Here is a 23,188-nt window from a genome sequence, read left to right as displayed (position 1 = left end):
TTTTTTTTCTTGATTGAATGTCACTATATGCTCATTTAATGTCACATACATCTTTTTTCTACAACAAACAGTACCATCTAATAGAGTATATGGCGGAAAAAATCCTCGACAGAAGGTTATTATTTAGAGCAATTAATTTCTGCAGTAATACTTTTAAATGATTTAATATCAATTGTGGAAACCTATGGGCGAAAACAAAAAGGGGTAACAGTGAAGTGACTGAAACAAACTCACAAAATGCTCAGTGTATGTTCCTTACACAATAAAACTACTGGCAAAAAAATTTAAATAAATAGCTGAGCCATTACTCTCGGTACGGCGAAGAAACGGCAGTAAAAAAGCACCTCTAGGAACGCCCACCCACCGCACTCCCACCACTGCTGTTTTACGCGACTCAGACCCGGTGCACTCTGGGAAATGAAGTTCCAAAACTCACGCTGCGGCTTGATCGCGGCGGAACGGCCGCATCATTCAACTACAGCCGTCACAGTCCGGCCATCGCAACCGAAGCCGTCAGTCAAAAGACGTCACTCCTGTTTCGTTTGCTCGAGGGATTTTCTGCGCGAAGAGTGGGTCTCGGGCTGATGTGCTCGTGCTGAATCAGTAGCAGGGTTCGCAGATACCTGAGGCAAGTGTCACAATGGTGAGCTTCGTGGAGTGGATCCAGAGGTTGCGCCGCTGCTTCAGTCACAGCTGCGAGGTGAAGATGTGAGCGCTGCGCGTTCCGCGTCCGTCACAGCATCGGGATACTTGATCAGTGTGAAAAAGCGCTTTAGACAGCACAGCTCCTCGGTGCCTCCGTGCCCTCGCACAGCTGCGGAGGTAGGCGGAGGCTGCGGGAGGACAAAGATATTTGTTGCAATAATACCAATCGATCGCGATGAAGCGGAGAAAGATCGCGGTAGCCGCTGGATTCTGCGTGTCATTCTTTCTGGGCACGCTGATGAATCTGCTCTTCATTCCCGGGTTCGATCACCACCAGAACCACGCCGAGAGGGTGCATCGGTTCTACCGCACACAGCAGCAGCAGCAGCAGCGTCTCGCGGACGACACGCAACTCCGGATCGGCGATTCCGATGCTGCTCCTGCTGGGAACATCGAACCCACGACCACCAGCCAGCGGCAAACGGACCTCCAGCAGCAGATCCAGGAAAGATACGAGGAGGTGCTCCGATACCGCGGCCACCATGCGTCCTGGACGGGGACAGGTGACCCAGTTCGGCCCCTGGAGAGGAGGCGGCTCATGGACCTCGCGCAGCGGCACAGCTGGGACTCGAATAAAGGGACGGAGAAGTCTAACAGTCGCCTGTCACACTTGGCACCCATGCACTCACAGCCGCAGAGGGATCTGGCCCTGAACCCCGGGCCGGATAACGGCACACAGGCTCTAGGCTGTAGCAGCATAGAAAACGTGACCAGTGTGCAGTACCTGGGCTCCGGCTACACCAAGGCGGTGTACAAGGTGGTGTTGAACAGCAGCCTGGCAGTGGCTCTCAAATCCGTGGACTTCGGGGGACACGATATGGAGAACTGCGTGAAGAAGTACAGCTCTGTGGAAGACTGCTACAGGCTCGCCTCGTTCAAAATTGTGAAGGAGATGACATTAATGGAGCGGTTGCGGCACTCCAACGTCCTGAAGGTACCTCTTTGCAGTTTCTCACTGGGGGGGATCCACCTGAGTAGTCGGTTACAGTGCTCGCATCCAGCGCGTGAGCGGCTTTCCTCAAAATATTAATCAGATGTTTGTTTGCCACAAGTTGAATCACGTGGGCCGTTTGGTTTTGCGCATTTTCACTTTAATGTTATTACGCGCGTTTTTTTTTTTTTTTTTTTTTTTTTTTTACACTTAACTAATGTGCACCGAGCATGTGTCATGTTCCAATTGGGAAGGTACATTTCTAGATGGTTTGATCTTAGCAGCAAGAAAAATTAAGTAGCCTGCATAAAAATGCCGATCAAGTTAGAGTTTACCCAATAAGACGAATAATAAACTAAAGTAAACATGCGCGCCGCAAATCCCGTGAAGCCTAACGACTGGTAGTGTGAAAATCTACACAATCCGGGTCAAAATGAATGAATCCTCAGGTCGAACACGTCCCTCTATGTTCTAGATCCGCAAAAGAAAAAAGAAGAAAAAGCAAACTGCGGCCGTCAAAGTTCCTGGAATATTTGGAATGCAGGATTTTAGGACCAGCACCAATAATATTTGTGTTTTATTATATTACGAAAACGCTAATGGCTGTTGTGCGCGGGCTCCGATGCCGATTTGAATCACATCGCAGAAGAGCGAGCGCCAAGGACGGGCGCGAGCCGCTCGCTGCCCTCGCGCGCGGTCCCGCGCCTCTTTACTTGAGAGAAGCGCCGCGGCGCTCGGCGGATCCTGGTCAAGTGTGGCCAACAGCAAAGTTCCCCATAGCGCTCTCGTGTTCCCTCTCTTTCCCTATGAGTATTGTTTCAGAGCAAGGTGACCGTCGTAGGACCCGAACCAGCCCAGGGGTGCGGCGACTGCCGGTGGCACGTGACAGTGCGGGGACTTGCGGCACTGTGGCGCAGGGATTGAAGCGAAAGCGCCGCAAATAAGGGAGTCCAAGGTCTCTCAACTTGGTCTTCGTAAAAGCGACCCGAAAAACCTTTGAGTCACGTATGAATACTGAACTGCGTGTTCGTATCAATCGAGGAAACGCCGCTCGCGTGATGTCGCTTCATTGTTGCGCGCATTGCGAGTGCAGCTACATCATGTAGACCTTTAAATTATTCCGCAGCGACCGCTGGATATTATGAGCAGCACCGTAAATAAGAATACAGCAAAACAATTGGTGGACATGCACTGATCTGTCTGGACGGACGGTGAGACCGGTGTCCCCTTTTCCCAGCTAATGTACCGGCAGGGAACCGAGGGAGCTGGACGTGCTGGAGCACCGTGTTAATACCGCGCTGGAACCGCGTTCAGGAACAAATTTCCTTCGCCCTACAGCGAACCTACGGACTGAAGCCCCACACACGACACAAATTATACTAAATATACACTTATCTAGTGTAAAATAAAATGTGTAATATTTAATAATATACATGAGTGTATTCTTTATAATGTAATTGCAGAATACCATTAATTAATTATGGGCTGATAATGGGCAAGTGTCTAAACTTGCTAAACTGAAATAAATTTCCGCGATTAAATAAAGTGATAGATCACGTGAAAGTCCAGCAAAACTCCCTTTTCTATGAATGACTTAATAATAAACTGAACTATAGGTGATTTATTAAATATTTGTGATTATTACTGAACTACTTTAATATAAAACTCTTTAAAAAGAAATATATATATTCTCAGCACCCATTTTGTTTTCATTTGTATAAAATTACAGAATAATTATATACAATGATGTCAAGTTCGAGACGTTTATTTTAAAACACATTTTTTTTTTTCCTCTGCACAAAATCTTTCTGCACGAATTGGGTTACTAATTAACTGCATCTTTTATTTCCCTTTAATTACATTTTTTTCTTAATTACATTATCTCCTTACCCTGCAATAAACTGTACCAAACTTTATTATATTTTTGAAATTATACAAAGGAATTGACATTTTACATTATGACAGACCGATTTAATTTAGGCATAAATTTGTATGTTCACATATTCACTATAATTAGCGCTCAGTATAGTTTGACAGTTGATATCCATAACACATAGTTTCGTATTCCATCTTAATGTCGATAAGCCTGATAAAAAGTATTTGGACCTTATGCATTTGGGTTTACCAACATACCTTTTTAATTTACCCACTAATTTTCAGTGATTCAGGCTTATTACAGAGTTGAAGTGGGCTAAGTAGACCACTATTCTTAATTTAGAAAATGCTGATGTATAGATATGAAAAAGAAATATTGGTTAAAGTTTCCATGAATAGAGCTGTTGTTTTTCAGTTACATATTTATTATCTCAGGCTAGATTGGACAGTAGGCCTGTTTTTCAAGTGTATGCTTTTTGTCCTGGAGGCACAGACAGAGGCCTGATTCAGCTGTCCCTTCTCTCCTGCTGTTTTCTATTTACTTTGCAACAGAAGCAGAGAAGTATTACAATTCCATTTCTTTATTGACAGTGACTTTATTGATGTTAGTCACACTGAAAATGAAAGCAAAGGCTGACCAAAATGGTCATCAGTCTGAAGCTGTGGGAACAGACTGGCTTGAAGCTATGGGTGACACTTGCACTATCAAAGCCCCGCTGCCCGAAACTTTCTTCTTCATCAGTTTTTCAAACACATACACACACGCGTATGCACGTATATTTCTGGACACGTATCACTGACTCTCGCTTTAATTAAATAAACAGTACCTAACCCACTGCAGCATAACTAAAAACACATGAAAGTTTCTTGTGTTTTTGAACCTTTGTGTATTTATTTATTAATCCTCACAACTAAATTTAAAAAAAAAAAAGCATTTTATTTTGTGGTGGCATTCACACTGGGTCTCTTTTGCTTTTAGAATAACCCGACATTAGCAAAACTTGTGCATCCACCCACAAAGTTTCGAACTCTGACATGTTTGCACAAAGAAAGCTGCTGTTTTCTGCTGCAGTTCACACTTCTTGAAACTGTTGGTCTTATTGGCTTTGAGCGATCATGTATAAATTTAAAACAAGACAAGGAGTCCTCCGAATAATTTCTGCACGTCACCAGCTAAACAATACCTTGGTAGAAAAAAATGAAAGGAGAAAGGTAAAAGATTTTTTTTAAAGAATTGCCCGCAAAAATTAAGGAAACGACAATGAAGTTTAACATTTAGGGAATGTCAGTGGATAGCGTTGCTGTGAATTGAAGCTGTTCATGGTTTTGGATTACGATTCATCAAACAAATTTCACTGCCACATTCAGCCTTGAATGGCCCGTACCAGTACCGTACAAGTCTGCAAAAAATTCCACAACTGAAATAAACCACGGAAAATGGTAAAATATAATTACCTCCTGAAATCAGGATTTCACTCAAACTAACATTTACTGTATTCTGACAAATTTTTCTTTTTGTATTCGAAAGCAGAGCTGAGATGATCTTAAACAGTATTTTATTTAACTTGTTAAGGAAGCAACACAAATCACTGAATTGCGGCTGCGGAGCATATTAGAGGCCATTTAAGTCCTGCTTTTCTCCTCCGGAATGAACAGTACACCTGTTGCATAAATAGCCGTGATTGATACTGGATGTTGGGAGTGTGGGGTTCACAGCGTGAGGCAAGGTGGGGGGTGCAAACATGTGTCTTCATGCCATGCGCAGTGAGAACTGACTTCCCTGCCCTCCTCCCAGTTAGTTCGAGTGTGAACAAGATGAATTCAAGTAGATTAGGGAGGAAGATAGAAGGAGCCCTGGGTCACATATATGAGGGAGGTTTGGGGTACCAGGAGTCCTCAGGCAGGACACGGGCGCCCTCTAAGAAAGCAGTCCCCTCCCCCGACAACCTGACTGCACTAGATACTTAGATTATATTTGCGTTTGCATGCCATTCCACGTGTGGCGTTCCCTTTTCCCGGCAGGCTGTACCATCAGTTCTGAAATCTGTAACCAGGCGGTGTTAATAAGAAACTGGGTGCTCCAGTTGCAGGGGCTTTGGAGATCATTGGCGAGAGGTGAAAGGTGGGTGGTGGGAGTATGTATGTGTAGGGGGTCTTAGCTGTAGTCAACCCGTACTTGCAATTAAGGCAGGGCTAACACTTTAACCTCCGGCTTCCATGGGAAGGAAGCAGAAAGAAATAAACACACAAAAACATGGACTTTGCTTCAATCACCCCGTCTGATTCTTGATTAATCCCTGCTCTGTTTCGGCTGTGCACCCCCAGCCCCCGCCTCTGGTGTACCCCACGGTAGGGTAGGGTAGGGTTGACACTAGGAATCCACAGAACCCTCATTAGCACCAAAGACTCTGACAGCTTTGTCACATGCATCAAATACATCAGACCGTTTACTCTAAAATATGTAAATATTTCTGCAATTAAATATATACACAAAGTTGTAACAGATAATAAATATGTAAATATATAAATATATACCCAACATTTATGGCAAAAGTGACATCGTGTGCGTGTCATGAGTTTTTCCTTATACTAAAGAAAGAAACGTAAACTCGTGGAAATGTTCACGCTTGAGGATGGGAGTGAATTCTGGTGAAGGGCCCAGTCCATTTTATGAGTCGCGCGTCCCCTTTTTCCTCATCGGCTTGACACTGTTTGAAATGCGTGTTTATTTTGGTTAGAGCAACCGTTGGTAAGGCGTGCTAATGTGAACGCTGGCCTCTTTCTCTCTTACTCTTATGGCCTCGCGCAGATTCTCCTGCGCTGGAGAAATCTTGCTTCTGCACCCACTGCTCAGGCCTTGGGCTTCACACCCATGCCGTCACCCTCAGTGGTTAAAGCACTTAGTAAATAAGTTTGAAGCTTTTTTCGTCAAAGGTCTTTGCTAAAGTGTTCTCCTATTCCCCAAGTGGTTGTCATTCCTTTTTCCCTTTTAAACGTGTTTCATATCAGTTGAATGACCTTGAATCCATTTCAATTATAGATTTAACAGAGTAAAATAAAGATTATAAGGAAATGAAAAAGTGGATTCTATGAGAGTATAGTGCAAATTTTAGACTGCAGCCAAAGGCAAAAACGCACACGTCTAATTTACCAGAAATAATACCGAACCGTCATCAACAGCAGATTTCTAATGGCAGCCATATGTGTATATTATAAATATACTTTTATGTAGCCTGATGGTCAGTCCTGTGCACCCCACTGGCCCCCACCTCTTACCTAAACTCTGCAGCATGGTACACACATACACTGCTGGTAGACTGGATATTTCTGTCCTGAACAAACACGCCCGTTCCTTCGCCCGTTTTTGATTTGCAGCCAGGACGTCCTCATTAAAAAGTGTTGAGGAGTAACAGCCAGTCTTGCCTGGTCCTACCCGGGACTCTGGTTTATGTACACACTGGTCACACCAGTCACAGAAATGGCTTTGAACAACGGCGGTTTGTCAGTGCGTCCAGACACACAATGTGTACATTCGGGATTATCGTGACAATGACCCTGTAGCTATTTGCTCTGTCTTGCTGACCTGCAGCTCCATCGTTTTTGTAGCCAAAGCTTTACATCTTAATCTAAGGTCTTGTCTGTCTGGGTTTGAGCTACTGACCTTCTTAAGACTCAAGTTCAGATCAGTCTTACCTCCAAACACCTCTCGCTCTCCCCTGGCCATGGCAGCCTCATTGCCTCACTTGTTCTCTTTCCAGGAGAAAATAAGAGTGCCAAAGGGATTGTCCTTTCAACTTGACTTCTCTATAAAAAGTTCATTTTCACGCTTACCTCACATCCTAGCTTTTCTCAGCATTTCACTCCTGAAAGAAACGGCTTTCCTTAGCCAGGTCTTCTAAACACTTGTATGAATACACCTTCTGTTGACAACAGACATCTGTAATGAATGATTATGCTTTTGGATTTACAATAAACATAATCCATATAATGAAGTCAATAAAAATCCATTGGTCAGTACATACCCATCCACAGCAGTTTACGTTTACATAACACAGCTGAGGTTTGAAAGACCAACCTGCTGCACTTGGCGAAAGCAGGAGGAGACTACCAGCTGCCATACTCACGTGTCAGCAGTCCTGGAGTAGCAAAACGTTCTCCCTGCTATGCTCTGGGTGTTGTAATCTCATCAAAATGTCCTTTACAATTTTCACTGCTTGGTTGCTGCTGTTCATATATCTGGGTTCACACTCAAGATGGTACGCTATGCAGTGGAAAGTGAACCCTTAGAGATGCAATGCAGCTATACACAAGAAGCCATTTTTTTTTTTTTTTGCAGGATGCTCAGTGGTCTCCTCTCGCTCTGACACAAACCCACAAATATGTGCAGGCAATAAACCTAATGTGCTTTAATTTGAGTAATGAGGCCATCAAAAAAGGCCTAGTAAATATCAATGAGGAGTTAAGTTTTAGGTGTGTTTTCCACAGTGTCTCTGCCAAGTGATTCCCAGGAACTGTACGAGGGTGGGACTGGGCCAGCCCTTGTCGTGGAGTCCCCCACCCCCACCGATGCGCCTGGGAGCTCAGCACGGCACCTAAAAATGGCTCCGCAAACACCACCTAAATTTGTCCAGTCCGTCGGTCCTTGCGCAGCCAACCCCGCTGGTAAAATACTCCTTGCACATGCAAAGTCGTGTCAACGGCACCTTTAAAAGCTGGCACTCCAAAAAGTGTACAAACACATATTGTTTGGAGACAACTTATTGTTTATGACTACCAAAAGAAAGTAGCATGTTCTTCAAGTGATACGTTAACACTTTTCTCATTGGAAACACTGATATTTTATGAAGCGACCGACGTCAGCGGCGTCGCTCGGGACCCTTGGTAGGGGAGACGTCACTGGAACCCAAGATGGGTAACTTTACATACTCAGAACACCAATCCTGCATGTACAATTTCTCCATACCAGCCTAGTCTCCAAATGCAGCTTCAGGCTGTGTAATAGCAGCGCTCTGTAAATTAAAAGCAGTACTCTCAAAATTAAAAGTAAGAGAAAAATGACCCCCTTATAAGGAGCTGAGTTGTGTTAGAGAACAAACAGACACAAGCTGAAACAGAGCTAGAAGACTTTTCTGACCCGTTCTGACTTACAGCTGCCAACAGTTAGTAATGTCAGGAGAAGAATGAAAACTGCAGACACTCGAGGCCTTATGATGCAGCTGAAGTGAAACGAAATGTCCATTTCCAGTTTATTACTTTCACCGGTCTTTGGTGACACAGCATTTGTCATTAATTCACGCCTGTGCCACCAGCTGAGGAGTTTCACAGGTTTCTTGCAGTTAGCTGCTGAGGTGCAGGACACAGGGTCTCTTGCATTTATTCATTCAACTGATGCTTTTCTCCAAAGCAACTTACAGTGTTAAGGTTAGAATTATTTACCTGTTTGTACAGCACAGTGTTTTTACGAGAGCAATTTAGGGTAAGTACCTTGGTGGTGAGCTTCAAATCTGAAACCTTTGGGCCAAAGGGTCTAAAGGCAGCAGTTCTAATCACTCTACTACCAGCTGTTCTATACTGAGACGAGATCTCTATGCTACATCTGTGAAAGCTCATCGCCTGAGGTACCACAATTACATCATGGTTTGGTGTATTTTATGTTGTTTTCAAGCGTTCGTGTCGAACGATTTATTTGAACACAAGGAAATAATGCCCTCGGTCCGAGAACCCCGTTTCTTCCAGGACCTGCGCGTCTAGCTAGCCTTCCCAGCGTGCTTAGCGCCCCGAGACTCTTCTCTTTCTCACCCCCTTATATTCCCCGTACGTCACCAAACGCTAACCAATTACAATCAACACATTTCCCGCTCAAACACTATAACGGGGGTCGTTACGATATAAGCGGATTCATGGGGGGGGATGCAGTTTTCATTTTTTAAAAAGCCCTTAGGACAGTGTAATTCTACTAATTCAGGTAATTCTGACGAATTTAATATAATGGAACTGGGCATTACTCGCCAGAAATGTTTAAACTTTGCCAAATACCGCATGCTAATGCTAAACTGAGTGGACGCTTCATCTTTCTTTCTTATTCGTTTTTTTTTTTTTTTTTTTCCCCCTACAAAATAAATCTTGAATATTCGGATTCTCAGATAAACTGCCGAATGTTTCAAAATACCTTTTTTAATTTTAAAGTACAACCTACAAAGATTATCTCATTGTTTGCTGGCTGTTTCATCAGCCGAGGTTAACCGTTTAGGCTATGTCGTTTACCGTTGGCCTTAAAATTGCATTTTAAAACGAATAGGCTGTCGCAATTTACAAACAACGGCCTACAATATTTTGCATTCGTTAGAATTAATGCTTATCGTTGGAAAATAAGGAAATGCCCCAGAAAAAATACTCATCTTGCATTTTAACCCCGGAGTCGGGGCTATAGTATAGTATAGGTCGGTTTTCTTTGGACCGCGCTTCCTTGTCGTGTTGTCCTTTACGTAGAGCTATGTTACAAATTGCTCTCTGTTTTTGTTTCTACTTAAATTTCATGGCAATTTATCAACGCTTGCTTTTTTCGGAGCGCGCGCGCACCCGCGGGGGGAGGGAATCTATTTCGGAAATGTCGCCGGGCGTCGAGCTGGACATGCGCGCGCTGCGCGGCCGCGGGAGCCTCCGGAGACGCGCCGCTCAGCGAGCCCTTCAAACCCCGTGGGCGCCGAGAGTGGAGCGCGGTTCTGGGCGTGTGAGCAACTGTCCGCCGAGAGCTGATCGGGTTTTTCGTGTTGCTCTTGTTGTAGCTGTACGGCTACTGCTACCAGGACAGCACTGAGGTGGCGGACACGGTGACGGCCATCACAGAGCTCGGCAGCCCCCTGGAGATGATCCAGCTGCTGCAGACCTCCTGGGAGGAGCGCTTTCGGGTAAGTAGGTCCACCTCGGTCCATCTGCGAGTTGACCTCAGCCTTCGTGCCTCTCGTTGATCTCTGATATGTACAAGTCATTCATTGTTAACCTTAGTTTTAAAACGCGCCGTCGCGTTCCAGTAACGCGTCACCCCCCCCCCCCAGATGATGATGGAAGTTCATACATCTTATAAAGTCTATAGGAGTTATAAAAGTATTTTGCAGCGTTTTTTGGTACTTTACATGCTAATGTTGTCAGTGAAAAGATATGGTTGAGTCATAATCAATTAGAATACCTACATTTATTAGCAGATGATTTTGTAGCGACTTCCAATGAACTTTATGTAGTGTTATCAGCCCACACACCTTATTCACCAAGGTAACACACTGCTAGATACACTATTTACAATGGGTCACTCATCCATACATCAGAGTGGAACACACTCTCTCTGTCACTCACACGCGAGGGGTGAACCTGAACAAGGTGTCTTTGGACTGTGGGAGGAAACCAGAGCACCTGGGGGAAACTCATGCAGACACAAGGAGAACATGCAAAAACTCCACACAGACTGAGGAGGGATCTAACCCACGTTTTCTCACACCACCCAGGAGCTGTGAGACAGCAGCGCTACTCGCTGTGCCACCATGCCAATCACAATCAATATAAGACAACCTGACATTTAAGCAAACCAGGGATTCTTGCTGTTATAGAAGTAAAACTTGTTTAAATATGTATTGGCTATTTAAACAGATAGAAGTGGAGCGGGAGTTTTGATTATTTTTTTTTAAATTGCCCATCAGTGTTTGTCACTTTTGAAATGACAGCGATGGAGGGAAATGATATAAAATTAATTTTTGCAGTTATTAATTGTATGAATAGACTTGAAGTTACTCAAATATTTGGCTACTTAAATGTCAAAAATATTTGTGAAATGTTGTTCAGCTTGTTGTTTTGCTAAGAGTTCATATATGTACAATACCTTGTATCACCCAGCCTCAGAAATAACATTTTTTACTTTCAGATTTTTAAAAAGGTATTAAATACCATCACAGCAAGACTGAGAGTCTCTGCTATCAGAACACAACACAGTTGAAGGTGAGAAACAGCACAGGAGTTTGGGATAAATCAGAGGAGCACAGTGAGCTGTTGAGAAGGACTGGAAAAGAAAAAGGACCTGTGATTGTGGGCTTTTTAAAAATGAGTTTAGTCTTCTTTAGATTGCTGTTAAAATTGTTAACCAACCAGTTAGCTGCACTCTTCAGAAAAAAGGGTCACCCAAAGTTTGTGTGACCAGACTCTTATTGTAATTGCACTGCACTGGTATTTTCAATCGGCAGCTGTAGTAGCGTGTGGATGATTCATGGGTTCAGGTAGTTGTGATAATGGGATTTGAGTAGAACTTCAAAAGACCGCTGTTGTGGATCAGACATTCGTCTCCAGCATTTCACAACTGCCGCAGTAGTTCTGATTAAAAAATATTAGCTTTTCGTTACGGGGGGGGGGCACAGTGGATTTGGCCTCTGCCTGTTCTCTGGTGGTTCTGGGGTTCGAGTCCCGCTTGGGGTGCCTTGCGACGGACTGGTGTCCCGTCCTGGGTGTTTCCCGTTCCCCTCTGGCTTTGTGCCCTGTGTTGCCGGGTTAGGCTCCAGCTTGCCGCAACACTGCTGGGACAAGTGGTTTCAGTTAATGTGTGGGTTTCCGTTACACATTTTTGTTTGTTTATCCTTTGTGTCACTACCTGTAAACAAATGGACTCATTTTAGCACTGTAACCTGTTTCAGGAGAAATATTATAATATCTGCTGTGAGTCCATAATGATGATATATGTCATACCACATTACACTCCCACCCACACTCAGGGATTTTGTAAGAGAGCACAGATACTGCAGAATTTATGTCTGTGAGTGGTGCTTATTAGTCAGGGTTTTGGGGGGTAATGCTGGGCTGAAGGGGCAAGATGGTGGGAGGTCGCATGGGGCACTTCCTGTCCACCAGTGTTCCCCCTCCCTCTCCCTAAAGCTTCCTGTCCCGCTGACGGGCCGCGAGGGTCTCGACGCGCCGGCTGGCCGATTGCTATCATGCAGCAGTCGCTCTAATTATTTCCTATTGCTTCCTGTGGCCTAGGAGTGTCCTGCAAGGGAGGGGTGGAGGCAACACCCCCCGGCCTGTAAATCACGAGGCCAAGCACTGTTGCTGCGGTCTCAGCTGGGGGATGCAAGGCGTCTGGTAGTGTAGACATAGGAAAATGTGGCGGTTTGTTACGGAGGTCCGATGGAGCAAAATCTGAAGGGCAAAGGTCAGTGGGATCTTCGGGGGGGGGGAATCGGGTCATCTGGTGTTTCAGCCTCTTGGGTTTCCAAACTGCGTGGAACGGTGCAGGATTCATTTTTGGAGGCTGCTGCAATAAGCACCGTAGATCTTATTTTGCGCTGTAGTCTTACAGTCGGCGAAATCCAGTTTGCTGTGCCGGCCTTGTCCAGCATTGGAGCCAAGTTCACGTTCCTTGAACCCTTGCAGTCTTTGTTCTCACGTGTTTGCTGCCTCAAATCAAACAGCGGGAACAGAATAACAAAGTGGGTCATTAGCGACCCGTCCGTCTCGCTGATAAATGCGTCAGCACATGTGTGCATAACGTAAAACCTCCAGCCGTATGTCAACACAATGGGCCGTAACTCATCTGACTTATATGTAATGTAATGAGTTGTAATAAACTTATCTAATAAACTTGTCTGTAAGTCAACACAATGGAACATGCTTGCAACCACAAGCTTTGTGTCATCATGAATCAAGTTAGACTTCGGTGACCAGATTGTACATTTACGCTGCAGCAACGAACAATGGCCTTTTGGGCCGCCAAGGGATTAAGCTATCTGAACATTTGCTGGGATGCAACCCAGTTTATTTGGAGGGTTGGTGGTGAACACATTTTCAAGCGTCACATTCCGGAGGGATTTCAAGGACTTATTACGATAGCCGTAATACACTTGTTTCTTTTTTTTTAATCTAGAACAGAAAGCTATTTTGAAATCCTGCCAGTAGCTCATAAAACCCTGTCTCTGTGAATGTGTTGTAAGTCTGTTTTTTTTTTTTTTTTTTTGGGGAAAAAGGATTTTGGAATTAGTAGGAAGTGACCCATTTTTTTCTTCCCCCTCAGAAGGACACAACAACATTTCTGCGCCGTTACGTTAACAGCATGTTGCTACAATATACCAAAGCATTATGGGACCGATTATAATTAAGCTTATGCATCGGATGTGTTCGGGTCCCCTTCCCATCAGCACGCTGAGCTCCAGTAAAAGGCCTTCCCAGCGAAAGTCGCCTGCCAGGCCCTTCTCCACCGCGATTCTGAGTGCAAATGCTTAACAGGCACTTTCGCAGCATTTGCAATTCATATGAAGTATTAATGGACTCTGAGGACTGGACACAGTAAATCCAGGGAATTTCAAGCAGGCCATTTGGGTCTGGACCCATTTCCTGCAACCCGTGATGAATGCTTTCATGCTTGAGCGTGCCCCCAACCCCCCCCCCAGCACCTGCCACACCCATATTCACTCTGCATAGACCAGCCAACCAGCAAACAGCAGGGTAGGCCTGCACACTGATTTCATTAATATGTGTTATGCATGCCAGCCTTTTTTTTTTTTTTTTTTTTTTTGCAGTTATTCCGATTATGCAGCAGACAGCCACGTCATATGCAGGGTTTGTGGTATCCGGTATCAAAAGAGCTAAACGAAAGAATAAAAGATTCATCGAAGCTTCACTTATTTCTGCTCTGACACATACTTGTGGCACTGAATGTGGGTTAAGGTTTAGGCTGTGACCTGCCAAACCCTTCCTCCGGCTTTATCAACCCACAACCCTAAGCGAGCCTCTCAGTCTTCGACTCTCTACATGTTACTCTTAATGCTGAGTACTTTAAAAGCCACTTTTGTCTGGTTCAAAGGAGCAGCGTCCAACTCTCTCCCCCCAGCCACCTCTCTCTGTTGTCTAGGCTGCCGATATTAGGTATTGTCAGTGTGCCAGGCCCTTCGCCTCCTCTGCACCTCCTTGCACCTCCCAGGCACAATGGGAGATGACAAATCCTGGGCCTCACACACCATGGGCGGGAGGTGTTATGCCCAGTCAGTTTGAAGGTGCAGGAAGATGGTCACTAGGAAAACATTTAGGCAGGGCAGTGCTGGATAGTTCTTGCAATGAATGGATTTGATACAGCTTGGCCACGATTCACCCAGAATCCTCTGCTGTCTGCAGATCTGCCTGAGCCTGGCGCGGCTGCTGCACTTCCTGGCTCACTCGCCGCTGGGCTCCGTTACGCTGCTTGACTTCCGACCGCGGCAGTTTGTCCTGGTCCAGGGCGAGCTGAAGGTCACCGATCTGGATGATGCTAGTACTGGAGAGGCAACATGCTCCAGGCCTGAGGACTGCATCATGGAGTTTCCTGCACGCAGCTTCATCTTGCCATGCCACCGGGGGCACTGCTTGGGAATCAGTGAAAAGAGGAACCTGTATAATGCTTACCGGTGAGTGTGCAGTCTAATTCGTACATACGGGCAGGCACTTTAGCGCACAAGTTGACGATGGAATGTCTGGTGAAATGAATGTGTACAATAATAGCTGAAAGCTAAATCACGCACATGCAGTCGTGGCAATCCGGAGCCTAACCTGGCAACACAGGGCGCAAGACTGGAGGGGGAGGGGACAACCCAGGATGTGACGCCAGTCTGTCACAGGCACTCCAAACGGGATTCAAACCCCAGACCCGCCAGAGAGCAGGACCTGGCCAAACCTGCTGCGCCACCACACCCCCCAATAACTAAATCATAACAAACTTATGTAGGTTAATATTGTAGACTATGCAACAAAAATGACTGTTGTAAGAACAACAATATACATAAATACATTTTCCACGGTTTAACAAACATTTCCATTATCCTACATGGTGACACTCTACTGTTTGTCCCTCTGAATTTCTAGGTTCTTCTTCACTTACCTGCTGCCACACAGTGCCCCTCCCACCCTGAGACCGCTTTTAGACAAGATTGTCAATGCTACAGGTGAGCATACTGGGTCAGCATTGCTTGCTTTTCTTCCGTCTGAACCTAATGGCTCACTATGCTCTGGCGTACCAGAAATCTCCAAGCATGTTTGTCAAGGTGATGGTATGTCAGACGCCCTTTGAGAGCTGTTTTTCTTGGAGACAACAGGCCGTGAAGGAACGGGGGGCTGTCTGCATGGGTGGGCGATCTTATCTCACCTGCTGAGGGCGCTCAGAGACGACTTGCTCATACTCCCAACTACCCCCCACGATGACATGGTCTCTGAGCTGGCCTGCTTCCTCCCTACACCTTCATGACAAACTAAAACAGCTATGAATTAAGTCAGGGAATGTTTGGACTACCCCCTACTCTGTATTTGTGACTGAAGGGCAAACGGGTTGTGTCTCATTGCATGCTATGCACGCCATTATCGGACCATCGCGGTGTGCTAGTTTGCTGTCCTGTTCATGCCGAGTTATTCTGTCGAGTACATTCTTGTATGCATGCCATATTTTCTGTGTGTCTGTTGTCTTCTTTACAGGGGAGCTCATCTGGGGAGTAGATGAGACTCTGGTCCATCTGGAGAAGGTCCTTCACCTTTACAGAACTGGGCTCTACCTGCAGAACAGCACACAAAGGCACAGAACAGGTCAGTATATTGTAATGCCAATAATGTGTTAAATAATTTTAATTTTTTTAAATGAAGTTTTAATTTTAATAAGATGAATTAACTTAATTTTGAGGTGCAATACTTTTTAATGTTAAAAATAACAGCATTAATGAAAGTGTTGGAAATAATATAAAATGTAAACAATAGCAATTGTGCATGTTTCTTCTGAATATCTACTTCCGTCTTCCCACTGTTGCCGCTGAGCATTTTAAAACAGTTGTGCTGAAAGTTAAATACCACGTTTGTTTGACACACCCACACTACAAGCGGCATCAAGTGGTATTGTGCAACCGCTCTTCTGGGAGCACCTAACCTGCCACACCTCATTTTTGTACCCCCCCCCAAGGTTCTCAATACAGCCTCCACCCTTTCTCACTCTTGCTATTCACTAATGGCCTCACTCCCTTGTACCTTTGACTGGGAGAAGAGTTTGAGTCACATGCAGGCGAGTGGGTAGGGTAGCGCAAGAGAGCCTTAAACAGCTCCTGAGCTGCACTGAGTGCTGCAGCTGTCTGCATCTGCTTTAGAAACTGACTGCTTGGGTTATGGCCTCTAATGTGCTTTATACAAGGTGAAATGTGGTGAAAAATATTAAAATTTATGGAAGAAGGTTGTCTGTGGTTGGACTCCTAGTGATGAAAGGTCGCTGCCAGGGTGTTTCTTGTGTTTCATTTTCCCTTCCCTTTTTTACCACACCACACTCCCCTCATCCCATGTTCACTGCCTCACCCTCCTTGCCTCCCTGCCTTACTGCCTTGCTCAAGCAGCAGTGTAAGACGCATGTTGACAGTTGCTGATGGACAAAGGCACGGAGCACAGACTCATATGTGTCTATTTAAATCTTTGGTGCCTTCACCACTGGAAGCCACCACTTCATGGGAAAGCCCTTGTCTTGAGATTGACATGAGGAGTGTCGCCACTGGTCGTCTTAGCGACGGCGTGGAGCTCTGAGGGCAGGTCCTGTTACGCGGAACAGGAATAGGAGATGTTATTCTGACTCCAGTAACGACATTCATTGAGACCAAAGGGCATATTGGAGCTAATACAGTGCTGAGGAGAACCTGAGTTCTTTTGGTTTTGGCACCAATTTTGTCAAAACAGTTGATGCAAACGGTAAAGAGACAGTATTTGTGAAAAAAGTTGTGAACAGGTTACATGTTTAAACTTAAATGGCATCAGTCTCCATTCTCTAAGGAAACCACCAAAATTCATCCACTTGGAGGATTTATTGGACCTGGTGTTTGGGGGGGAGGGGGGGATGTTACATTTATTCATTTAACTGATGATTTCTCAAAAGCAACTTACAGAGTTAAGTTCCGTGCAATTACTTATCTATTTATTTAGCCGAGTTTTTTACTTAAACAATTTAGGGTTAGTACCTTGCTCAAGGATACTATAGCTGCAGATGGGATTTGAACTGGCAACCTTCGGGTCCAGAGATAGCAGCGCTATCGACTACGCTATCAGCCGCTCAATTTCTAAAAGATATTGCCTTTTTTTTTTTTTTTGTTTAGCCGATAATTGAGGATTTTGTTAATCCTGAAGGAGGTTGCATGATGCAGTTTGCAGTTGTACAAACACTAACAACCAAGAAGGGACTGAAACCTGCAGTCTTCTGAGCTGAACTCAGATGCCTTATCCATCAGGCTACATGGTCTGTTTGCACAGCCTAATGTTATACCCTGAAGAGACTCTGCAGTCAACAAGTTTTCACAGAAATGGTGGTGTATGTGAACATAAGAAACTTGGGCTGATCCCACATAGGTGCTGAAAATTCCCTAAATAGACACTCGTGGTTTCTGTGAAACTCAATGGGGTTCCTTTTAAGCTCTTCTGGGAGCTTTAAGGCATTTCTCCAAGGTGTTGGGTGTGGTTGCCATCTGCCGCAGATGCACTGGTGTCAGCATGATTCCTTCCACTGGAAAAGGAATGGATACCATTTCCTCTACTGGAAAAGGAATGGACACCATTTCCTCCACTGAAAGACAATTGTGTGTAATCTCTCCACCTGCTTAAGAAGACCTAGGCAAGGTGGATAAACCCTCTTGTCTGATTAGCATTCTTCCTAGGGAGGAGCTGACCTCCAAAATGTACTCCCTGAGCAATTAATGCACCTCTGTGTACACCCACTCCCCATTTTAAACCCATTTTTGGCAGGGGGTCTCCGCCATGCCATTCTTCAGCTTTAAGACGACATTTACAAAAACTGAAAGCTTCATAAAGTATTAATTACCACCATAAACCATCTAATAGTTGTAGATATTTATTGCCACGAGCTCCACGGTCAGAGCTGCGTGGGAGCTGGGCCTTTAACTACTGACAGTTAAATACTAAGGAGGTCCTCTGCAGAGGCAACGCGTCAACTTCCTCCAGTCGAAAAAGAAGAGGAGCGGTGTTCGTATGGGTGAATAATCCGGGCCCCTAAATCAGCTGCATCTCAGGGTTTACCAACGCGTGTCCTCCCTTAGGGGAGGTCTCAGGAGGGAGGTCTTTGGAACTGCTGCTTTCCTCCATAACCCTTTGTCACGGCTGCATTTGGTCAATCTTAACAGCATTAGTGACTGATGTACGCTGTGTGAAACAACCTGCAGTACACACGCTCCTACTTTAACACACCCAAATTCAGATGTACGGATATACAGTCATACACATTCAAGTTTGTCTGTGGGTTACCCTTAAACACAACACATATGTACGCACCTCAGAATATAATACGCATACCGAGACACAGAAAGACAAGAATATAAAGTCTGTGTAATAATCGGTAAGTCGTTGGCACAGAGCAGTGCTTACTTAATGGTCATTGGTCAAAAGAGGAGTTGACCAACTGGTTGTTTTAGTAGCGGTCACTACGTCCTAACAGGAGTCGAAGTGCGGCAGGACAGACACGGCCTAACGTGACTCTTTCCTGCAGTGTGGTTGTCGGGAATTCTGCTGCGCCCATTGTTTGACTTTTACTTGGAATGTGAGAGGAAGGGAGCCAACCACATCCTTGTGAACACTGAAACGCTACTGGCCAGGTCAGCGGAGAAGGCGAAATGCTGGCAACGTGACCGTGTCGCTCTTGCTTTAAAACTCTCAGAAAATCATACTCCTTCATTTACTTGTACATACGCTGTCGTCGTCCTTTATTTGGCTTATGCATCTGCTCTATAGAGCTTGTAGGTACATGTTTGCAGATATGACTGTGCAGAAGATAGTGTTATTGTCCTTCGGTTTGCGAAAGAAAAGGCTTTTCGGAGGAAAGGCAGGGCTGTTGGTTTAGTTCTCAGAAATGGGGGTCCTCAGTTCGTCCTCTCTCATGTCTTTCCTTTATCTCTTGCTTCGGTCAAAATTGGCTGCCTTTGGCCCCTGTTGCCCGGAGACGACATGCATTGTGCTGGCGCCATGGTGAGGGGTGTTTACAATGAGTGTAAAGCGGAGCTTTCAAGGAGAAGGCCAATGTTTGGTTGGTGGAGGGGGCCTGACTGCTACTGTTGGAATCGTGGGGCAGGGCGGCGCTACACTCCGGGACCCCTGCCCTGGTCACAAACATAATGAGGGGCCCGGCCCCCTCCTCATGCAAACAGTGCTAATACTTGTCATCCACGCGTGCACCCTCCACACAAACACAATGCAGAGAGGTGAATGAGGGGGCCAAGTAAGAGTCGTCCGCAGCCCTTTCCCTGTGCCCCCGATTCTCTTGCTCCCTGGGCTCTATGGCCCCCCTCATGGCCTGGTCCAGGCACTTCATCAGGGCTATAAACCGGATCTTGTAGCCTCCTGTGTTTACAGTAGGGATTCACTTGGCGGATATCTCCCATCGCCCGAACCCTATAAACACCGTCCCAATTTCCACAAAACCAATTTGGATTCATCACAGAAGCCTGTCTCTGTTTCTTAAGGAAGTGAAGGACAGAAAGCTCACAGTGTAGAAATGAAAAGTAAAAATGGAAACTATTTTGGCTACAAGTTCATCATTATCTGTAGTTCCAGATTATGTAAACTTTGGTCTTGTGGTGGTTTCTGGGCCTCCTTCTTCCTATTCCTGCACTTAGTGTCCCATTTCCATTGTTTTCCTCATGCTCTTTTTCTATCACTTCTTTTTTCTTTCTTTTATAGCACTGCAATTACCTCTGCGCCTTATTTCCCTCAGGAGAGTACAAGCGTGTGCCAAACGCCTCCATCGCAGGTGACAACTATCGCTGCTGGCCATCCTATCAGCACGAAGGCTGCCTGCTGTCCGTTTTCAGTGTCCGCGAGGCCATTGACGTGTGTGAGAGTCATTCCCAGTGCCGTGCTTTTGTCATGACTAATCAGACCACCTGGACAGGTGAGTTGTTTTTATGAGTGCAGATACACCCAAATGATTGTACGGTGAATAGTGCAATGAATAGTGCGGTAAATTTATGTGTGTATAGGGGCTTTAGTGACTGCACTTGGCCAGCATCACCCTGCTCAAATAGCTCCTGTGCAAAGAAGGACATCTGCATTAATAGCTACCTCCTTGCACTTGTCTCTCATCGCCCCTCCCCCCGTGTGCTCCCCCTTGTCCCCCAGCCCACTCCATAGTGCACACACACTTCATTAAAGCGCAGGCTGAAAGGAAGACGTCAGCACAGCAATTGCTAATCTTTATTGAAACAGACCCGTCTAGACCAAGAGCACTTTCACATTCCTCTTCTCCATCTTCACCCTCCCCCTCCCCCTCCTTTCCTCCCCCTTTCATACCTACATCTCTTGCTTACTAACCCTCGCTCTATCACTCTATTCTTCTCTTGCTTTTTCTGTAAATGTCTGTATGTTTTCCCTCTGATTTAATATACTGTACTGCGCAGGATTTCCTGCGGAAGTGAGAATATCTTTCTCATCCCATTAAGACCGTAGAGTCTGTTTTATCTACTCGGGGGTTACTGTTATGGGAAATATTAAAGTCCATTTGTATTGCTTTTTCATATGTGACTTGAGGTGTGGTAGAGCAGTTGATGAGTTTGATGTAAGTGTCACCATCTTTTGTCCCCAGACTCAAATCTCTTTCCATTTCCACAGGCCACCAGCTTGCGTTCTTCAAAACGGGCTCGGCCAGCCTGTCCTCCACCCCAGGCAAGGTTGCGTACCTGAGGCTGAGTGACTGAAGGCAGCCTGCGGGGGCGCGAAGGACAAGAGGTGTCTCGGGACTCAGTGCTATGCCCTGGGGGCGCTCAGCTCTTCTAGGCAGGGTCCAAAGGAGGACGGTATATGTCCAGAGGTCAAGGACACAGAACGCTGGTGGTACTAGTGTGCTTGTCTAGTACTTTCAGCACTGCCAGTCAGGAAGAAGAACCAAAAAAAGGGCTCAATATTGTGCAATAACTTCCGTCTGAAAATGTGACTATCACTAGTTTTTTTTTCTTTTTTTTAATTTTTTTTTTATTTGCTTTGCCTTGGCTGATACCGCTTGCAGCGTAGCTTAGTGGGAGTCTGCTTGAGCTTGCTTATGGATAGTCTGCTGCTCCTGTGAAGGTGTAGGGTGAGACCCTCAGGTTGTACAGAAGAGCTCCTGAGAACTCTAGCTTCCTCTTAAAGGCTTCATTTGAGTTGAAACCTAGTGACCTCTGTCACTCAACCTGTGGTCATGCCAGATTTGACCCCCTCATCCCAGGTATTTGTTGTGAAGCTCAGAGCCTGAGCTGAGCTCTACAAAACTCCGACCCCAAGAGATTTCTTTGAAGAGGGGTCTTTAAACCAAACTGGTTAGTTAGATTTTATAGTTTTACTTGGTGCTGATTTTCACTTAATCACCTGAACATCAGTCTTATTCATGTCTGTTGGAAGCAGACTAAAGTAGAACTTGGATACCATCCGTTACTGCTTTTTGACAAAGTCGTCCCCCCCCCCCTTAGTATTGTTGGACAGTCTTACCGTCTTTGATTTTCAGTGAAACTTTAGGTCTTTAACTCCCTTACTGTTATACTTTCTAACTGTAGGTAACTAAATGAAAGGGGCTACGCTTTGCCTCAGTGGTGAAGGTTGATCACCCACTTTAGGTGTTCGCCCAGTTTTGGGCGTCATCTTTCTTCAACTGGACCCGAGGGAGGACCAGAGAATAAAGGAGCTAATCCAAAACTTTCCAAAGGAAATATAAGAAGTAGTTTAGCTGCAGTTCGCTTTCAGTGAAAGCAAGAGCAGAGCAACAACACAAAACATGAATTTGACAAAATTAATGATTTTGTCAAGTCTCTTGTTGTTAATTGCTGTAAATGATTAAAATGGTCAATGATAAAATTCTTATTTTTTTATGGAAAATTAAAGCCGTGCAGCATGTTAATATGCTTTTATTTAGCTGGTGTGTTGTCTGTGTGTATTAGTTGCTGTCTCTGATTTATCAAAGGCCCAAAGCTATTGGTTGAGAGGCTTACGTAGGTTAATGGTAATGGAAAAATCTTGCCACTGACTGACCAGCGTGGGTCGGTAAGAATGGTCTCTGGAACCATCACAGGTTAAGGGTAGAGAATCCAGGAGGTGTGAAAGAGAGGACTTGCCTCTCTTCTCTGTCATCATCTGATGCCCATGGAGTCATTTGTGACATGTAACCACACTGAGAGAGCTAAGGGGACTCTGTGTTTTTACGCTAAATGACTTTACAGCTTTCATGCGGCTGCTCTTGACTCTGTAGAATGGGAGAGCTGGCATGGCTGTAAGCCCATCTGGTCCCTCCATGGTTCATTGCCTAAAACAGCTGCACTTGGGAAGTGGGGGCTGGGTCAGGGTTAAGCAGCCTCCCTGTCTCTCCTGCACCCAGGAAAGAATGCAGTTTAACTAGGCAGCACTGTCCCTTTTGTGTGTCTTCCAGCTTATATTCTAGCTCTAATGAACTCCTGGTTCCCACCCCCTCTCGCTTGGTTGCTTCAGCACAGTGGGCCATAGTGAAACACTGAGTGGTCCGACCTCTGACCTTGGACCCCTGACTCCATGGCTCCACGCAGCCGCGGACTTGAGGCGGTTAAATGGTAAGAGAATGAAGGGGTTGATGACTAAAGTGGACATAAGTAGATCAGAACTGTCCAGTGCACATCAACAATATTACCTAGCAAGCTTCATTCAGATATGTACTTGCATATA

The 23,188-nt window shown here is 45.3% G+C and overlaps 1 protein-coding gene and 1 long non-coding RNA gene across 3 annotated transcripts in view; one reads left to right on the top strand and one right to left on the bottom strand.

Annotated features, from left to right (window-relative positions):
* Positions 1-576: 576 nt before the first annotated feature.
* Positions 577-22,382, top strand: pkdcca (protein kinase domain containing, cytoplasmic a). Its single transcript, XM_018766243.2, has 7 exons — positions 577-1,639; positions 10,297-10,419; positions 14,654-14,922; positions 15,377-15,456; positions 15,980-16,087; positions 20,244-20,420; positions 21,137-22,382. The coding sequence occupies exons 1-7, from the start codon at positions 881-883 to the stop codon at positions 21,220-21,222; spliced, it is 1,602 nt and encodes a 533-aa protein (XP_018621759.1). The 5' UTR covers positions 577-880; the 3' UTR covers positions 21,223-22,382.
* The window catches only part of LOC108942757 (uncharacterized), a 44,316-nt gene continuing 36,713 nt past the window's right edge, over positions 15,586-23,188 (bottom strand). For both annotated transcript variants that reach the window (XR_001966740.2, XR_001966741.2), the window contains exon 5: positions 15,586-16,056. This is a non-coding gene — a long non-coding RNA (uncharacterized LOC108942757). The remainder of the gene's footprint in view (positions 16,057-23,188) is intronic.

This window comes from Scleropages formosus, chromosome 8 (genome assembly GCF_900964775.1).
Source record: "Scleropages formosus chromosome 8, fSclFor1.1, whole genome shotgun sequence".
NCBI lineage: Eukaryota > Metazoa > Chordata > Actinopteri > Osteoglossiformes > Osteoglossidae > Scleropages > Scleropages formosus.
This window is presented reverse-complemented; position numbering and strand designations above follow the sequence as displayed.